The sequence below is a fragment of the Psittacula echo genome (assembly GCF_963264785.1).
Source record: "Psittacula echo genome assembly, chromosome: 17".
Taxonomy (NCBI): domain Eukaryota; kingdom Metazoa; phylum Chordata; class Aves; order Psittaciformes; family Psittacidae; genus Psittacula; species Psittacula echo.
The window spans coordinates 3,502,964-3,519,350 of NC_137753.1; the positions used below are offsets into that span (position 1 = coordinate 3,502,964).

Below are 16,387 nucleotides of genomic sequence, written 5' to 3' on the forward strand. Positions count from 1 at the left end.
CAAAGAATTTTTGCCTACCTCTGATTTTCCCTGTTTTCATGCTTCCATTGTCTTTTCTGCAGATTCTAACAGAGCTGGAACACAGTGGTGTTGGCAGGATTAAAGAGCAAAGTGCTAGGATGTTGGGTCACCTGGTTTCTAATGCTCCACGCCTCATTCGTCCCTATATGGAGCCTATCCTTAAGGTAGAGTCTCTGTACATTTCCTAGAGGTTTTGGAGTGAGATGATACAGCAAGTGGATACATCACCCTGAGGAGCTGCAGTTCTTTTGCTTCATCATAGCAGGAAAAAAATGGATTGACGTGGATGTTACCACAGTAATGCATGTATGCGACAGTGTAGCCTAACTTGATTCTGGTTTGCCTAAGTTTGTGAAAACAAAGTTTCATTTACTGTTGAAACGCTCCCCATTATACTAGTTGAGCCCCTGTGGAATCAGTTGCAGGCATAAACAAAAAGAAAGATGGTTTTGAGTACTGTATGTATAACAAAGAGTCTTCTAAACACATTCTAACATGTTTTTCTGTCACCTACCAGGCACTGATTGTGAAACTGAAAGATCCTGATCCAGATCCAAATCCAGGAGTGATTAACAATGTCCTAGCGACCATAGGGGAGCTTGCACAGGTAGGGATGCAGCAGGTACCTCTTTGTCATGCTTGTTGTTAAGCTTTTGGCAATGCTAGAAGGAGGACTTCGGGTTTTTTTTATCTTTCTATAGGTCAGTGGGCTGGAGATGAGGAAGTGGGTGGATGAGCTCTTCATTATAATTATGGACATGCTACAGGATTCCTCTCTGCTGGCTAAAAGACAAGTAAGTGTTTGACAACTGCGCTGAACTTGCCATCTGTGGCCGAAGCTGTGATGGAATATCCGTATGTCCCATCATGGCTGCTAAAATGAACCTTTAAATCACTCCAGTCTCTAGTGGAGTGTATGGTCATGCTCATGGCACATAGGTTACACAGGCACACAGGACTGCAGTTGTGACATAGTACAGACTTGTTATGTGGAAAAGAAGAAGAATAAAAACATTAAAGGAATCAGGTTTTAGTGGAAGGTTGACTCACTGAGTTGAATGCCTGCTCAAATCGTATCTCTGAGTGAGGGCAATTGTGGCAGTCAGACAAATTGTTTACTTTCTTTACTATTATCTATTAAAAAAATGCTCTTTATAGACAGTTTCAAACCATGGACTATGGTTTGCAATGTCCTCAAATGCTCATTTGCAGATCCTGAAATGCTCAAGGAAACTACAGCAGTTGAATGACTGATGAATTCGGGAGACATAATAAATACCCTGGTCAAAACTAATCTTCTCTGGGCTTGATCTTTCCAGGTGGCTCTTTGGACACTGGGACAACTTGTGGCCAGCACTGGCTATGTGGTGGAACCATACAGAAAGTACCCAACATTGCTGGAGGTGCTTCTGAACTTCCTGAAGACTGAGCAGAACCAGGGCACCCGTCGAGAGGTATGAACATGAAGCTATCGCACAACCATCTCTAGAAGTCTTTGATGGAGAAAGAGCTGTCAAATAAATGCATCTGCATGAATTTGGATGGGGGGAGATAATTGTGGCTGATAGAAGTACAATAAGCAAAATTAACAGTGAAATGGCCTCCAGCAGCTGAATGGAAAGCATTGATGTTTTTTCCAGGCAGTCACTTTAGTTCCAGATCCTCTCTCTTCTATCCTCAGGACCTTTCCAAACATGTGGGTTCATGTGTTGACTTTTGCTTTGGTGTTGAAATTCTGATGGATTTCCTTTTGTTTCTGTCTTATCAGGCTATTCGTGTATTAGGGTTGCTGGGTGCTTTGGACCCTTACAAACACAAGGTGAACATTGGCATGATTGATCAGTCACGAGATGCTTCAGCTGTCAGCCTCTCGGAGTCCAAATCCAGCCAGGATTCTTGTAAGCATCTGAATTCCTTTCAAGTTCGTAGCTTGATGATCTACAAACAAATCTTGGTTATTTTATTGTTGTTGTTGCCAGTTTGTCTCCTCCTCTTAACAAATTATTAGAGTACATGTTTTCTTCTAATACTCAGATGCTTCTGAAGTGGAACTCAAGACCATTTAACATGCACTTTGTGACACTCCCTTCTTTCTCCTAGCGGACTACAGTACCAGTGAGATGTTGGTGAACATGGGGAACCTCCCTCTGGATGAGTTCTATCCAGCTGTCTCTATGGTGGCACTGATGAGAATTTTCCGAGACCAATCCTTGTCCCAGCACCACACCATGGTAGTTCAGGCCATCACCTTTATTTTCAAGTCTCTTGGGCTGAAGTGTGTGCAGTTCTTGCCCCAGGTCATGCCTACGTTCCTTAACGTAATACGGGTTTGTGATGGTGCCATCAGAGAGGTGAGTGTACTAGGGACCACTCCTTCCTTCCTGTTCCACTGCCCTAAATTAAGAATCCATATTTTAAGAGAATGCAACTGGCTTTGGGCATTGCTGTGCTATGTGTTGCTGCCAAGCATGCTGCAGAAGTGAGGTTCAGCTTTGCTTTTTCTTTCCTGTGAGCATTTGGTAGAATATTCAGTGGAAATATTTTTTTGCTTCTTATTGAAACAGCTGCTTCTGAGCATAATCCTAAAAAAGGCAATATTTGATTCTGCTTTGTTTTTTTATCGAGCTGGTTTTGTTCAGGAAAACAGCCTGTGCAGCTTGCAGAGCTTTCAGTGATCTCTGCATTAACGTACTGTTGCAAACAGTATTCTTAAATAATTGGGTCACATTCTTTAAATTTCTGATGCAGCCATGTACTTTGGCTCATCTGTGAGCAGGAAAATCAATTTGCTGCAGTCTGCTAACATTCAGAGCAGTGTGGGTGGTGATGCCACAGCAGTGCTTTCTCTTCCTTCCCACTTCAGTTACAGTTTTAGAAGGAAATGAGAATTGTGTGAAGATAATAATGGGCTTAAGATTCGCCTGACCAGAGACGGCTGCTGTTTGCCAAACCTTTTCCTCAGGCAGCTGAAATCCCGGGTGGGAAGGACAGTTTGTACTGGTTACTGGTACTGTGTTTTATAGGTGGGATGGGTGCTCCTTTAGCAGAATCCCAACCCTGCTATAGAACCGCTGTTTTCTCCCAGACTGAACTACTACTCAGATTGGAAGGAAAGCATCTCACACGCCTGGGTTGGCCGAACTCCTAGACCTGACTGATCTAACTTGCTTGAAAGCTATGCAGTTGTGCACACTCTGTTTAAAAATTTTCAGGTAAAAGAAGATGGTGAAAGTGTACTGGGGAGAAGAGCAGAGGTGGGTACGCGTGACACTAAAGCCTAAAGGAGGCAGGTCCTTGTCCTATATGTAAGCATCCTCTCACTACACCAAAACGAAAGGGACAGTACAAGAGCTCAGGGTTCATTTCTGGTAAATGAAGGTGTGCTGCTCTCACTGAAGAAGCTGATGTTGTTTCTTACTTAGTTTTCACAAAAATCTGTTATCTCTTTTTCCTGAGCTCTGCTTTGTATTTTGTCACTATAGTCTTCAAATACTGCATGAAGAACTGAAATTTAATATATGATAACTTACATGTTCCTATTTTCCTAGAGGAAAAAAGACTGTATACACTTACCTTGTGGACAGAGTCATTTAACCCTCAAACAATCTCAAAAGTAAATTCATTGTCTTGAGTGAGTGCATAAGATTGTATTGGGGTAAAAGAAACTGCAAAACTGTGATAGTAAATCCAAATAAAGTTGTCTCAGTCAAAATCCTTCTATGGTACAATCAGCCATCTTTCAGAAGTGTGATACTTCTGGCAAGGACCGAACTCTCTTCCCCAGTAACTTTTCACCAGTATATCTTGGTGGGGATGGGAAAGAGTACAGAAAGAGTATCTTAAAATGTATGTCAGTTTGCTTTACAGGCAGGGGGAAGAGATGAGGGGCTAAATTTTTGGAAGCATCCTTCAAATCTAATTTACAAAGCTCTGTAGTTGAAGGATTTGTGCTTGCAAGTCTGTTCTGACACTGAGTTTGCTGACACGTTATAACCCCCTATTTATACGCTTGGCTGTCTAAAGCTTTGCAATCACAGAATTTTTGTTGCAAGGGGGTGGGTGGAGAACCCAACTGAAAACCCCAAAACCACTCCCCCCTCACTCACCCCCAAAAACCCAAACCAGCGAGATGAAGCTGCCAAGAATTTAACCCCAGATTTTGAGCATGTAGGAGCTATGCATGCAATTTGTTTGGTAAATGAGCTTGCACTTGGCTTGTGAAATGCTGTTTACCCAGAGTTGCTTTGATATTTGAATAAGCTGCATTAATCACTACACATTTCTTCCTTCCAGTTCCTGTTCCAGCAGCTAGGGATGTTGGTGTCCTTTGTGAGAAGTCATATTCGCCCCTATATGGATGAAATTGTCACCCTGATGAGGGTGAGTGCAGTCTTTAAGCCAGTTTCTCCCAGAAAATGTGGATAGTGTTTTTGTTATCAAATGTATCGATCACTTCATAAACTCATAGAAATGCAGAATTCCATGTACTTGAGGGAATAATTGCCTTTTGAAACAAGATGTAATTGTGACAATAATATACATCATTTCATATAAGAGCAGCTCCTAGGTTCTGTTAGTGCCTGAGTTCTCTTGAGTGCTTGGATTTTGTGCAGTTAATACTTTCAGAAACACAGGTTTAGCAAGAGGTGTTTGGAGTTCATAAATAGGTGGCATTTCACTTCATTTTCACTTACTGTTTGCAAACAGAAGGATTAGGAAACATTGGTTGCCTAGGGGTTTTCAACAGCTATAAATATGCTGAAGGCAGGAAGTGTTTTAAAAACAGACCAAAACTGCCAATTTACATTGTTCTATAGGGGTACTACAGTCGTTGCCTGCAGTCTTGAATTCATCTAGAGACTGTCTCCTGCAGTTTGCTTTTCTTGTAATTGATACAGCTCAGCTGAAGAACTGTTTAACTTTTTGATTCTGCAGGACTTCTGGGTCATGAACAATTCCATCCAGAGCACAATTATCCTACTCATTGAGCAGATCGTGGTGGCGCTAGGAGGTGAATTCAAACTTTATCTGCCTCAGCTCATTCCTCACATGTTACGGGTCTTCATGCACGACAACAGTCAGAGTCGCATTGTCTCTGTCAAGGTGAGTGGGAATCTGCAAGAACATGCCCAATGTGCCATGCCGCAGCAGGGCTTCTTGCTTGTGTGCTGCAAGCAAAGGAAGAGGTGCAGTTCAGCAGTGGCTTGGTGTGATATGATGCGGACAGCACCTTGTTTCAAGTGCAGGGTTGTAGCAACTTTTCACTGGATACTGACTTATTTAAGGTGCATCTCTTCATGACTTCGAGTCACGTTGGATCATTTTTCCCTCCAGCTATTGAATGCGATCCAGCTCTTTGGAGCTAATCTGGATGACTACCTTCATTTGTTACTACCTCCTATTGTAAAGCTATTTGATGCCCCAGATGTTCCAGTGGTGGCTCGCAAGTAAGTGTTGGTGACTTTGCAGTCTCCTTTTTTTCCCTTGTGATTCTCCAATGGCTGCTCTAGCCACATGTAGAATGAAATACCACTTAGTTCCTTCCCTGTGTTTTCTCTGTGTTAAATGATTATGGTTGAATGTTACAGCACTGTTAGTAACTCTTCTTGGGCATAGACTATTAATTTCTGGTTCTTACCTGTCAGTAGTTTAGTCACTGCAACTTGCAAGCTGTTCTGTAAGTACTAGCTGCATTATAGAGTTCCTGTGACCTGTTTTTCCTATTACCATTGATGCTTAGGAAGACAGAATGAATCACTCGTGTTTTTACATCTCATTTCTCCTGTTTTATACCACAAGAGATAAGCCCTCTCTTCTTTTTGCTCTGACTTCAGAGCTGCTCTAGAAACAGTGGACCGCTTGACAGAGTCCCTGGATTTCACTGATTATGCCTCACGGATTATTCATCCCATCGTGCGAACACTAGATCAGAGCCCTGAGCTACGAACAACTGCAATGGACACACTTTCCTCTCTGGTGTTCCAGCTGGGAAAGAAGGTAATACCCTTCTTAGACTTGAAAGCTAAGGAGGGACTGTCACAAAGATTAAGGCTTTAAAGGTGAATATTTGTAGTGCACTCTTTCTGGATTTTAAAGAAAACAGTTTTTTCTTCTCTTTGTTTCTGGAATCAAGAATACAGAAATCAAGCTGTCAGAATTGTTTGTTTAATAAGAGAAATGAATCAAAGGTGGGATATTACTGCACTTGGTGTCACTGAGTAACTAGCTTTTGATGCATTCCCCTGTACAGTACCAGATTTTTATCCCAATGGTGAACAAAGTTCTGGTGCGACACAGAATTAACCATCAACGCTATGATGTTCTTATCTGCAGAATTGTAAAGGTGAGTTAATGAGTATGTAGTTGTTTGCATAAGGATGCTTTGGAGTTTTTTTTGTGATGAGAGGGATGTAGTTGGAAACTTCATTTTGAGTTAGAAAATGAAGAATGGTTGTTGCTGTATTTGTGTGTGAAGTACAGCTTTTAAAGGAGACTGAGATTGCATTAGGAAAATTATTACTGCTATTAATTCTAATAGAAAAATCACTGCAAGTACTAGGTAAGAACTTAAAATTGTAGCCATTGTCATTACTTTTTTTTCTCAGTGGTTCTTAAACATGGATTTACCCGAGGTTTTGCACAGTTTCAGGACTTAAGCAGACCTTGTTATCTCAGTATTTTCCATAGGCTGTCCCACATTTCAAAATCTCAGTAGCTGGTTTGCGACTTGATTAAGGTAGAACAAGCAGCACGCAAGGAGCACATTGCTGTTGCTGTTCCTAGTGAGTCAAATAGGAAGGAGTGCTTGTTTTAAGGTGTGTTATTCTGGCTTTTAATACTAGGAGCTAAGATTTCCTAACAGTTAAGTTGAATAGAAAAGAAATATTATTAGAGTTCTTTGGTTTATAAGGTGTAATTATTGCAGTGAAACACTGTTGCTTCACAAATTTCACTGTGAGATTGGATAGTGCTCTGACTTTGTCATCCATTTGGCTTGTAGGAAATTGCTTTTGTGTATGTGGGTATGATCTTCATTGTAAGCTATTTATTGTAGGGCTATACTCTTGCTGATGAAGAAGAGGATCCTCTGATTTATCAACACCGAATGCTGAGAAGCAACCAGGGAGAAACTTTGGCTAGTGGTCCTGTGGAAACAGGACCCATGAAGAAATTGCATGTTAGCACCATCAACCTGCAGAAGGTAAGACCAGAGAATTGCACACTGAAACTGAGTTTGCTACTGAACAGAGGAGCTGATGTAACATCTAAGGAGTTTGTCCAGTGCGTCTGAACTGCATTTATTTATATCTCTTTTCTGTTGCCAGTTCTGTACAAAACTGAGTTCAAAGTAGTGTCTGAGACTCTTTAAAAGAAGAAGCTGCTAAGCAACCTGAAAGATAGGAGCAGCTGAATTATCAGACTGTTAATGGCCATGAAGTAATCTTGACACTTCCTTGTTATGTTCAGTATGAACAAGACTTCCTAGATCACAAGGAATCATCTGTAGCTTCTAGAGGCATCTGTTTCAAAGCCTCTGCCTTTTTTTCATCAGCCACTTGTATCTTAGTACTATATACTCTTGAAGCCAATACAGAACTTAATAGCTAAGCACTGGCTAGTTTGAACAGTAAATGCACGTAGCACTCCGTTCAGTAGTGGGATGGATTAGTTTAAAAATGATGGACTGAAAAATTTAATGCTAAGTGCATTAAGTATTTTTAAGCTGGAGTTTCAACAATGGCTTCAGCTCTTGATGTATTTTTGTATGAAAAGAATTATTCATGTTAAATACTTGGCATGTTATGACAGGCATACATTTAGGGAAGATTTCTTAGCATTCAGACTGAAGTACTGCAAATTATCTGACAAAGATAATGGATTTCTGGGCATTGAGAAGGGAATCTCAGCAATGTGATTGGGAGCTGTAAAGAAGTAATGCTGCCTGCTGATGGATTTCTTCTGCTTTTGGATGGTGCTTCATTTGGTAATTGCACCATCTTGCTTTGTTCTGCAGGCCTGGGGAGCAGCAAGAAGAGTTTCCAAAGATGACTGGTTGGAATGGTTAAGAAGACTGAGTTTGGAGCTGCTGAAGGATTCCTCCTCACCATCCTTGCGCTCATGCTGGGCCCTGGCTCAGGCATATAACCCCATGGCTCGGTAGAGTAATTCTGTTTTGTTTTTCAGATCACTTGAAATTGCAGTGCAAGCCAGATGTTATAAGGAAAAAGAAAGCTAAAAGCTCTTGGGTTCCATAAATAGAGATAGTTCCTGCATATTAGTCTAGGCATAATGTAAGGCACATGTAAGTGAAGCTGGAAAAACAGCAAAGCCTGAAGTAGTTTTGAGTATCTGCTCACCTCTCATTCTTTTGCTTCCCTCCTCAGAGATCTCTTCAATGCTGCTTTTGTTTCATGCTGGTCTGAACTGAATGAAGACCAGCAGGATGAGCTGATCCGAAGCATTGAATTGGCCTTAACTTCTCAGGACATTGCAGAAGTCACTCAGACACTGCTGAATTTGGCAGAATTCATGGAACACAGTGACAAGGTAGAGATGCTGTTGGGCAGCTCTTCTCTAATGCTGGCAAGCTGGCTGATGTCTAGCCTATGGAAAGGGTGTGAAGAGTTCATGCATACTTTCTGCTCTTTTATACTCATCATGCTTTTGATGTGTGTGCTTCTACCCAGGGTCCACTGCCTCTGAGAGATGATAATGGCATTGTCCTCCTTGGGGAAAGAGCTGCAAAATGTCGAGCATATGCCAAAGCCCTTCACTACAAGGAGCTGGAATTTCAGAAGGGTCCAACCCCAGCCATTCTAGAATCTCTTATCAGGTAGGACCACAACTGATAAGACTTTTGCTCTTGCATCAGTACCCAAGTTAGGATACCATTGGGATGAATCTAGACAGTTCTTAGGGTTTCACACTCTGCCACAAGATGTTGTAGGCTTACTAACTAGCTTGCAGATGTACGCTCCTAACTTCTGAGTTCTGCCCTTCTGTTTGGTTAAAATCATGATAGAAGCTGTGGGAAGTTGTGCAAGAAGAAGTGGGGTCTTCCAGTTTCTACTTTTCACCCTTCAAGTTCAATATGTGATCTCGTGGGGGGGCTGTAAGTTAAATGAGACAGATTTCTACACCTACATATAAATAAGCCAGAAAAGCTGAAGTTCTTAAATAAAATTTCTCATCAAGTTCTGCTCATCCAGCTTAGATAGGTCTCACTCTCCATGTATCAAGTAGAAGATATTATAAGAAGAGTGTATTGTTTCCTGAGTTTTGTCCACAAGAAAGGTGTTAGCCTGAAATACCTGCACAGGATTTGGTACTAAACTACATGGTTTAAAGCATGTATCTCGGTTTCACCTCACAGAAATGTGAACTCTACCATTTGAGATGGCTTTAGCTTTGTTTGTGATGTTTTTCAGCCCTCCCACTTCCTGGGAGTTGTGCTTTCCTGGGGTCTTTTCCCTCTTTTATTCTTTCACCCTTTGTCCTCTCTTATTTTTTTCCTGAGATAAGTACAGAATTAATTGTATTCCCTTTCCTGGCCTCAGGTGCAGCTCTTTCTGTGTGTATCAAAAAGCAAGTTAAGGAGCGGACTCGAAGTAAAACAGAATTAAAAATGAAAGGCAATTTATTAGAATTGGAAAAGCTTTGAAACCTTTCAAAATCCATTTTATAGACCACAGTTAAAATAATTCCAACTCTAGTTCCACACAGCTCAAGTTTCCAGTATGAATAGTCAAACACATGTAAGGCAATTCCCAAGACATCAGTAACTCCCATTTCACACACCACTGAACAGTTTAAATTAGATTGAAACTCTCTTTAAGGTGAATAAAAATAGATATTTTAATAGATATGTTAATACAATAACTGTCTTTTCCGACATATTCAAATAACAGTTTGGTGACAGGAGTAGTCTCTTTCTTTTTTTTATCTGTTATTTTTAACACTGTGTTATGTAAAGGAGAAACATTCTGTGTGTTTTACATAACATCATTCCTGGATTCTCTAGTGTGTACTAGTGTTTTGCTTATGGATACAGTGGTTTTAAGTGTTGGAGTTGAGGTTTTTGGCTGGATGGCCAGGTCTGGACTTCTTTTGCTAATCTGTTGTTCTCTCTTAGTCTTAGTGACATACAGCACACTTATGCTCTAACCTGAACATAATTTGGTGGCAGCCCCGAAAGTTGCTTTCTAGTTTATCAGCTTTTAGGTCATCTGTGAATAGGAATAAGTATCACAGAGCATATGGGACAAATCCTTTCTCCAGGTTTACTATCTGCTGGGTGCAGCTCTCTGTGGGGACTGACTTGATGCAGCAGCAGGAGACAGCAGTAAAACTGAAGAGAACCTGGGCAGTGCTAACTAATCCAAAATCTTTGAGCTTCATTTTTTCCTCTGGCGGAATGTAAACCACATATTATACCCTAAAGAAAGGTGAATCTGGCTTGAAATGAATATGTTGTTGTGATTTGAGTCTCTTTTGGAAGGAGTTAGGAATGCTTACTCTACACACTGAAGAAGTGGTAACAAGGGGGCTTTCTTTATTCAGTCCCTGCCTGGCTGGTTAACACTAAGGCAACCCACTAGCCACAGTGCTAGTGAAAACACACCAGTAGGTTTTTTGAAGGTGCTGGAAGTGCATTCAGTTATAACCTATTCTAACACAGCATTTTTTTCCCTTTGGAAAGAATCTGAAGAGGAGGAAGTAAGTCCGAGCCCTGATAACAGGAATGGCTGTGACTTGTACTTAATGTGCCTTAGAGTCTGTGTGTGCACATAGCCAATATGTAGCTGTTGTACATATTAGATGAAATGAACTATTATTTGGCTGATTTTTGAGCAGTTCATTGCCCACCTTCTGTGCAGTAGCATAATGAAACTGTACAAACAGATACGGGTTCTCTCTATGGTTTGAAATCCTCTGGCCGGATCTTCATCTCAACTCTCTTCAGGGAATAGGTTGATCCATGCCATCCGTACCAGGTGATCCCATCCATGTTCTTGGTGTGTTCTCCTTTCCGATAGTAAACCCCATTCAGATTGGAGTCTGTGCAGCAATTGTACCAATATCCACCTTTTAAAAACACAAATGAATAGATTCCTGGTGAGTCATTTACTTAAAACAGGTATGTTTTGTATTCATCATAAGGATTACTGCTCTTTCCAGAGGAGAGTGACCAGAATGCAGCATTTAATCCCTGGAGCCTTTGTAGCTGGGATTGCAGGTAAATCCAAAATTTAACATGGATACTAAATGCATAAAAGCATCACAGTTCCATCGTCAGATTAGTCCAGTGGTTGTTCATTTAGTTGCACATATCTCTTCTAATATTTCCTTGACATTTTTCTGTCTCTGTGAGAGTTAGCTTAGGAAATTAGCTTGGGATCTTAGCTTGGGCATCTTAAAGCATTTAAAAGGTCTCTGCACACTGCAAGTAAGCTGCACTATTTTATTGGGGCTGATACCAACAATTTTATTTGCACGTCATGTGTGGGCATAATGGGGAAATTAAAAATAAAGGGCAAGATGCAGTGAAGGCAATTATCTGTGTGACAGACCTCCTATAAAGATAATAAATTGGATGAAAAGAGTAACCTCATTAGAGGCTCTTTAAGGTAGAAATAAAGATAGGAATTCAGGTGAAACGTTGAAGTGCAAGTAGGATAATAATATAGGAGAGTAATTACAAGTTCCTGATACTAGAACTTGAAACCTTATAAAAGAAAACAAAAAGATCTTTCACAGGAATAAATTCCTGCGTCACTGAATTGCATCAACATCCGATATAGGCATAATGGGCTGGATAACAGTAGGTGTAGGTGAGAACATGCACTCAATCATTTGAAGAGTGCTGATGTCTATAACATACAGTCTGGCTTTGTGTAAATCAGCTTTAAGTGCCAAATTGCCCACATAACTGGCAAGTGGGTATTCCAGAGTTGATCACCTCTCCTCCCTTCATTTGCCATCCAGATGCTCCTTACTAGTTACTTGTGATGAGGGAATCTTGGGCTCTCTACGAATTGCCCAGGAGCTCTCTTGGGACAGGAAGGTGTTTGTTCATGTTTTACCTTTACGGAACTGGGCACAGTCATCCACACACTTGTCATTGTCCTTGTCCTTCGTGCTGAAGGCTGTGTTGTTGTGGTACCTGAGGGAGTCCCGCCCTGTGTTGCCAGTGTAGTTCCCCACAAAAAGGCGATAGCTGTTGATTTCATTGCTCAGGGTGAACTGCTTATATTGTGCATAGCGTATGTTGCCTTCCCAGTCCTGCCACAGAACAGTGAAGAAGAAATAGGTCCTATTAGAGTAGTTATGAAAAACCTCACTGTTTGTTGCTACATGCAGTGTATGTTACATATATTTTTTCAGTCCTGGATTTTTCATGAGTATTTTTTCTGCTGCAGAAACTTCCCTTTTAAGGCAAAGAAACTTTCCAGAGCAAAGCATTATATTTCCAAGTCTTGCCTACACTGGTATTAAACAACATATATGGAGACCTGCTGTGCAGCTCTTCCATTCAAAGTCCTTGTCTCATAGTGTGCTGCCTCAAGCAACTTTGTTTTCCTCTCAGAAACACTCACTTTCAGACATAAAGCCTTTTGGCTCACTTTTTCCATTATACATATCTCATCCCTCAAAACTATTGTACCAGCTATAAACCTACTTTAAGTCAAACCCAAGCCTTTAATAGACTGTAGACATTGTTGTGAAGTAACACAGTGCAAACTCTTGTATACAGGCTGGAAGAAAGTTCTGCAAAAGGAAAACATTCAGTCTTTAAAACTTTATGGAACATCTCTGTGAATCTTTGCATCTGAGGTGGTCAGCAGTTTGATCTCTGCAGTGGGTTTCACAGGATTCTCTAGAGCCCCACAAGTTCCCTGAGACACAATCTGTATACAGATGGAAGGTTGTCCTACTGACTTTGGGGTAGAAAACGTAATTCTGTGTTGTCCTTGAATGTAGCACTAGGTCTATCCTACTTCCTTCTCCTGCAATTAAAGCATGCAAATTCTTTGGGCCTCCTATAGAGAGAGGAGATGGTATGTGCTACTGGGAAATCACTTTGTATTCAAAGCTTTTTTTTCTGCTGAAATTAAGTGCTTATTGATTACCTCCAGCTCTACTCGCAGAACAGTGGGGCGCCTTGAAAGTCTGTAGATATTCTCATTTCCCAGCCAGAAATCTCCCCGAATATTGCCAAATCCTTCCTTGTACTGTTTCCAGTCCCTATTGAAAGATGTCAAACCAACTTTACGTCTCTGGATGATAGTCCAGCCACCTCTGTCTGTCTCCATGTCACAGAACACCTACAGCAGGAAAAATGCAGTGTTTACTTGTCAGTAGATTTAGGAAGGTTCAGTTCTCTTAACACAAGACAAGACATTGTTCCAGATTACACAACTTGAAAAAATTCCTCTTTTCCTTCTTTAATTCATGGAAAAAAAAAGTTAAATGAACTCCTTTTCTCTTTTCTGTTTTAAACGTACATTCTTTACTTCCTTTAAGTTTGCTTAAAGATACTGATTCAGAGCGTAGGGTATCATAACGCAGTATGCACTCTTTTCATCCCTGCAGTAGGTGAGTATTTCTTGATTATATGTGAAAAGACATGCAAAATACATTGTGTACTTGACATCCTTACCTCCAGCTCTGGACTCCCCAAAAATTCATCAGGAGGTAGCTTGTAAACCCCAGAGATCCGGTAGTTCCTCTGGTAGAGTGAAGAGCAGTCATAGACAGCATCTACTTGAATAGGAAGCAGAGAGTAAGAATGTGAACAGCAGGAACAACTTTCCATAGGAAACCATAAGGGTGGTTTCTGGGAAGCTTAATTTGTAATACAAGGAGTAATAAGTGAAGACGACTTCCACAAGTCTCATGTTTTCCAAAATGGTTTAGTTTTGATCAATGCATGTGTTGGAAAAAGAGGTTGTAGCACTGGGACTTTGATGGGGGGTTTGGGTTTGTTTTTTGCCTCTCCTATCCAAAGAGCAATCTGCAGTTTCTCTTCCCATTGCTACCACTTGCTGGAAGGTAAAAAGATATTTATTTGCTGTCCTCCTCCCAAACAATAATGGGTCATCTAATAGAATGGCAAGGCCTGCTGCCAAATTGATGAAGCTCAGCCTGGTGCTTGAGCAGGTTAGCCAGGTTTGTGGATGAAGCCTATTTGCTCAGCATGTTTTGCACCAGAGCCTATGACAGAGCTGGTGGCTTTTAGCTGCAGTCAGTGTGTCAGTCTCTGCCAGCCTACTTTCCTCCCTCTGCAGGAGCTGCCTTGACAATAAGGAAATGCACAGCTATTCTTCTGAGGAGGATAAACCAGCTGAAGCAAGGCTTTATCCATTCTGACAGCTTTCAGTTCAGTATAGACTATGTGTCTCTTACCTGGTGAGGTGAGACGGGACACATCTGGTTTAAATACCTTTACACAGCTCCAAAGAGACTCATTATGGTATAATAGTAAAGACCTCCAGTAAACAGTGGTGTGTCAAAACTAGCCAAGTGGAACTTTAGGGAAGAAGAATTTAGTAAATAGATTTAAAAGTTTTTCCTTTGCGTTTAAAAAAAATAAATAAAAAATGTAAGTGAAATCTTTTGGCAAACCCAGTTCTCCCAGAAAACAGCAGTGGATTTTAAAGGAAGCTTTAAACATATTGCAGTGGATTTAATTTTAGGAGAAAAGTCATCTAAAAAGATGCTTTCTTCTGGAAGTGGTTTTACAGATAGCTGACCTACAAAATGCACCTGCATGCCATGCTCGGGACAGGCCTGTGCAATCGCTCTGTGCAGTGAAATTTCCCCTGGGGGAAGAGAGGGTTTGGAACAGTTTAACTGCTCTGGCTAGGCTTGTATCACAGTTTGCATCTTGCATCATCTGCAGCCTTGAATGTTTGTGACTGATCAGTCAAATAACGAATAACTCTTTTACTCGGGTTTCAAGATAGTCATAAAGATATAGTTACAAGCCTCAGGAAGGCTTGGACAGCATTTTTAGTTGTTTTACCAACTTCTAGTCCCCTGTCAGCACTGTGAACGCAGAGGATATTGCTGCCAGAGCCATTCTGTGACAGAGCCAGCTCCCTTCCTTTTTGGATAGGTACTGTAGTGCTTAGAAAATGAACTGTTAGACTGAGTTCCTCCCTGTACAGATACAGTCCCTGCTCAGTTTTCCCATTCCTTAGTAACAAACATACAGATATTAAAATACAGCTGGATCTTTGCACTTCTGACAGATGAATCCAAACTGGTTTTCTCAGTATCACCTACCTACAGAAGTACTTTAAGCAGAAGCATTCAGAATGCACACTTGCTAATCCCGTTAGTGGGACATGCTAGCATTAAGAACTAGTCATAAGTTCATTCTGAGCATCAAGAGGTGTATCTGGGAGCTTGGTGACTCCCTCCTTACCAGCTGAAGTTTGCGTGACCGTCTGAGCTGCCTGAAGCTGCATGATATCTATCTGGTTGTTCATTTCGGAGTATTTGCTCTCAGCATCAATGAGGCGGGACTCCATCTGCTTGGTGCTCCCTTCCAGCTCCATCACTTGCATGACCACGTTCACCCAGTCGCCTTCCTGCTTCTTGCTCAGCTCCTGCAGCATTCTGCTCAGGTTGGCTACTTGCAGCTTGAGCTCTTTAATCTCATCACAGCAGCCTGTCAACTTGGACTGTACATTCCCATTGAGCGTCCTCCTTTTAGGAGGCTTCTGCAGCAGCGCTGGGTAGATTGCCACAGACACAGTGACAATGCAGAGCCAGGCCAGCTGAGCACTGGATCTTGCTGGCATTTTTGCTTACAGCAACAGAAAACTTCCAGCTGGCTGTGGGTAGTCTGAATGCAGCTGGGGTAGGTATGAAGTTGGTTGCGAGTGCTACAGTACCTAGCTTTCTTCCAATGAAGGGAGTCTCTGAAGGTGGAGCCTGAAGAAGCAGCCTTTTTTCAGACCCGTCCTGTCAGAGCCTATGTACTTTGGAAGTCTGTCTCAAAGCATCTTTTATGCAATTTGGTGTTTACCTCCACCCCCCTGGAGCTATGAAGAGCTTTCTGGCCCCTCCCAGTTCATCTGTTCCTATCAGGTGTTTACAGGGTGAAACTGGAACAGGTTTCAGCCAAAAAAAGCTTGGGGAGAGCAGGAGAGACTTCGCTCAGTTCTGTGTCGAAAGGGTGTGGTGGAGGGCTACGAAATGCAGAGTTTTTCCAGCAATTATTGCCTGTTGGATTGAAGCCCTCTTGGTGACTTGTTCTGGTGCTTCAGTAACATCAGAGGAGCACTAGAGGTCCAGAATGTGAAAAGTCTGTCCCAACAGGATGAGTTTATGAAAGTTCAGGGAATGTAACTCCCTA

The 16,387-nt window shown here is 41.5% G+C and overlaps 2 protein-coding genes across 10 annotated transcripts in view; one reads left to right on the forward strand and one right to left on the reverse strand.

Moving 5' to 3' along the window:
* MTOR (mechanistic target of rapamycin kinase) overlaps positions 1–16,387 on the forward strand; it is a 64,151-nt gene that overhangs the window by 9,904 nt on the left and 37,860 nt on the right. For 8 of the 9 annotated variants that reach the window (XR_013958165.1, XM_080631023.1, XM_080631024.1 and 5 more), the window contains 16 exons: positions 63–185; positions 539–628; positions 723–815; positions 1,341–1,475; positions 1,790–1,919; positions 2,122–2,372; positions 3,234–3,275; positions 4,315–4,401; positions 4,957–5,124; positions 5,356–5,468; positions 5,856–6,018; positions 6,272–6,364; positions 7,076–7,222; positions 8,036–8,178; positions 8,406–8,568; positions 8,709–8,854. Coding sequence is in view for 8 of the 9 variants with exons in the window: in XM_080631023.1 (XP_080487149.1) it covers positions 63–185; positions 539–628; positions 723–815; positions 1,341–1,475; positions 1,790–1,919; positions 2,122–2,372; positions 3,234–3,275; positions 4,315–4,401; positions 4,957–5,124; positions 5,356–5,468; positions 5,856–6,018; positions 6,272–6,364; positions 7,076–7,222; positions 8,036–8,178; positions 8,406–8,568; positions 8,709–8,854 (2,087 nt within the window). In the remaining variant the exon portion in view is untranslated. The remainder of the gene's footprint in view (positions 1–62; positions 186–538; positions 629–722; positions 816–1,340; positions 1,476–1,789; positions 1,920–2,121; positions 2,373–3,233; positions 3,276–4,314; positions 4,402–4,956; positions 5,125–5,355; positions 5,469–5,855; positions 6,019–6,271; positions 6,365–7,075; positions 7,223–8,035; positions 8,179–8,405; positions 8,569–8,708; positions 8,855–16,387) is intronic. The other variant, XM_080631026.1, reaches the window with a different exon arrangement.
* Positions 10,937–15,830, reverse strand: ANGPTL7 (angiopoietin like 7; the record flags this gene model as incomplete). Its single annotated transcript, XM_080631062.1, has 5 exons — positions 10,937–11,106; positions 12,105–12,303; positions 13,152–13,346; positions 13,682–13,782; positions 15,452–15,830. The coding sequence occupies 5 exons, from the start codon at positions 15,828–15,830 to the stop codon at positions 10,937–10,939; spliced, it is 1,044 nt and encodes a 347-aa protein (XP_080487188.1).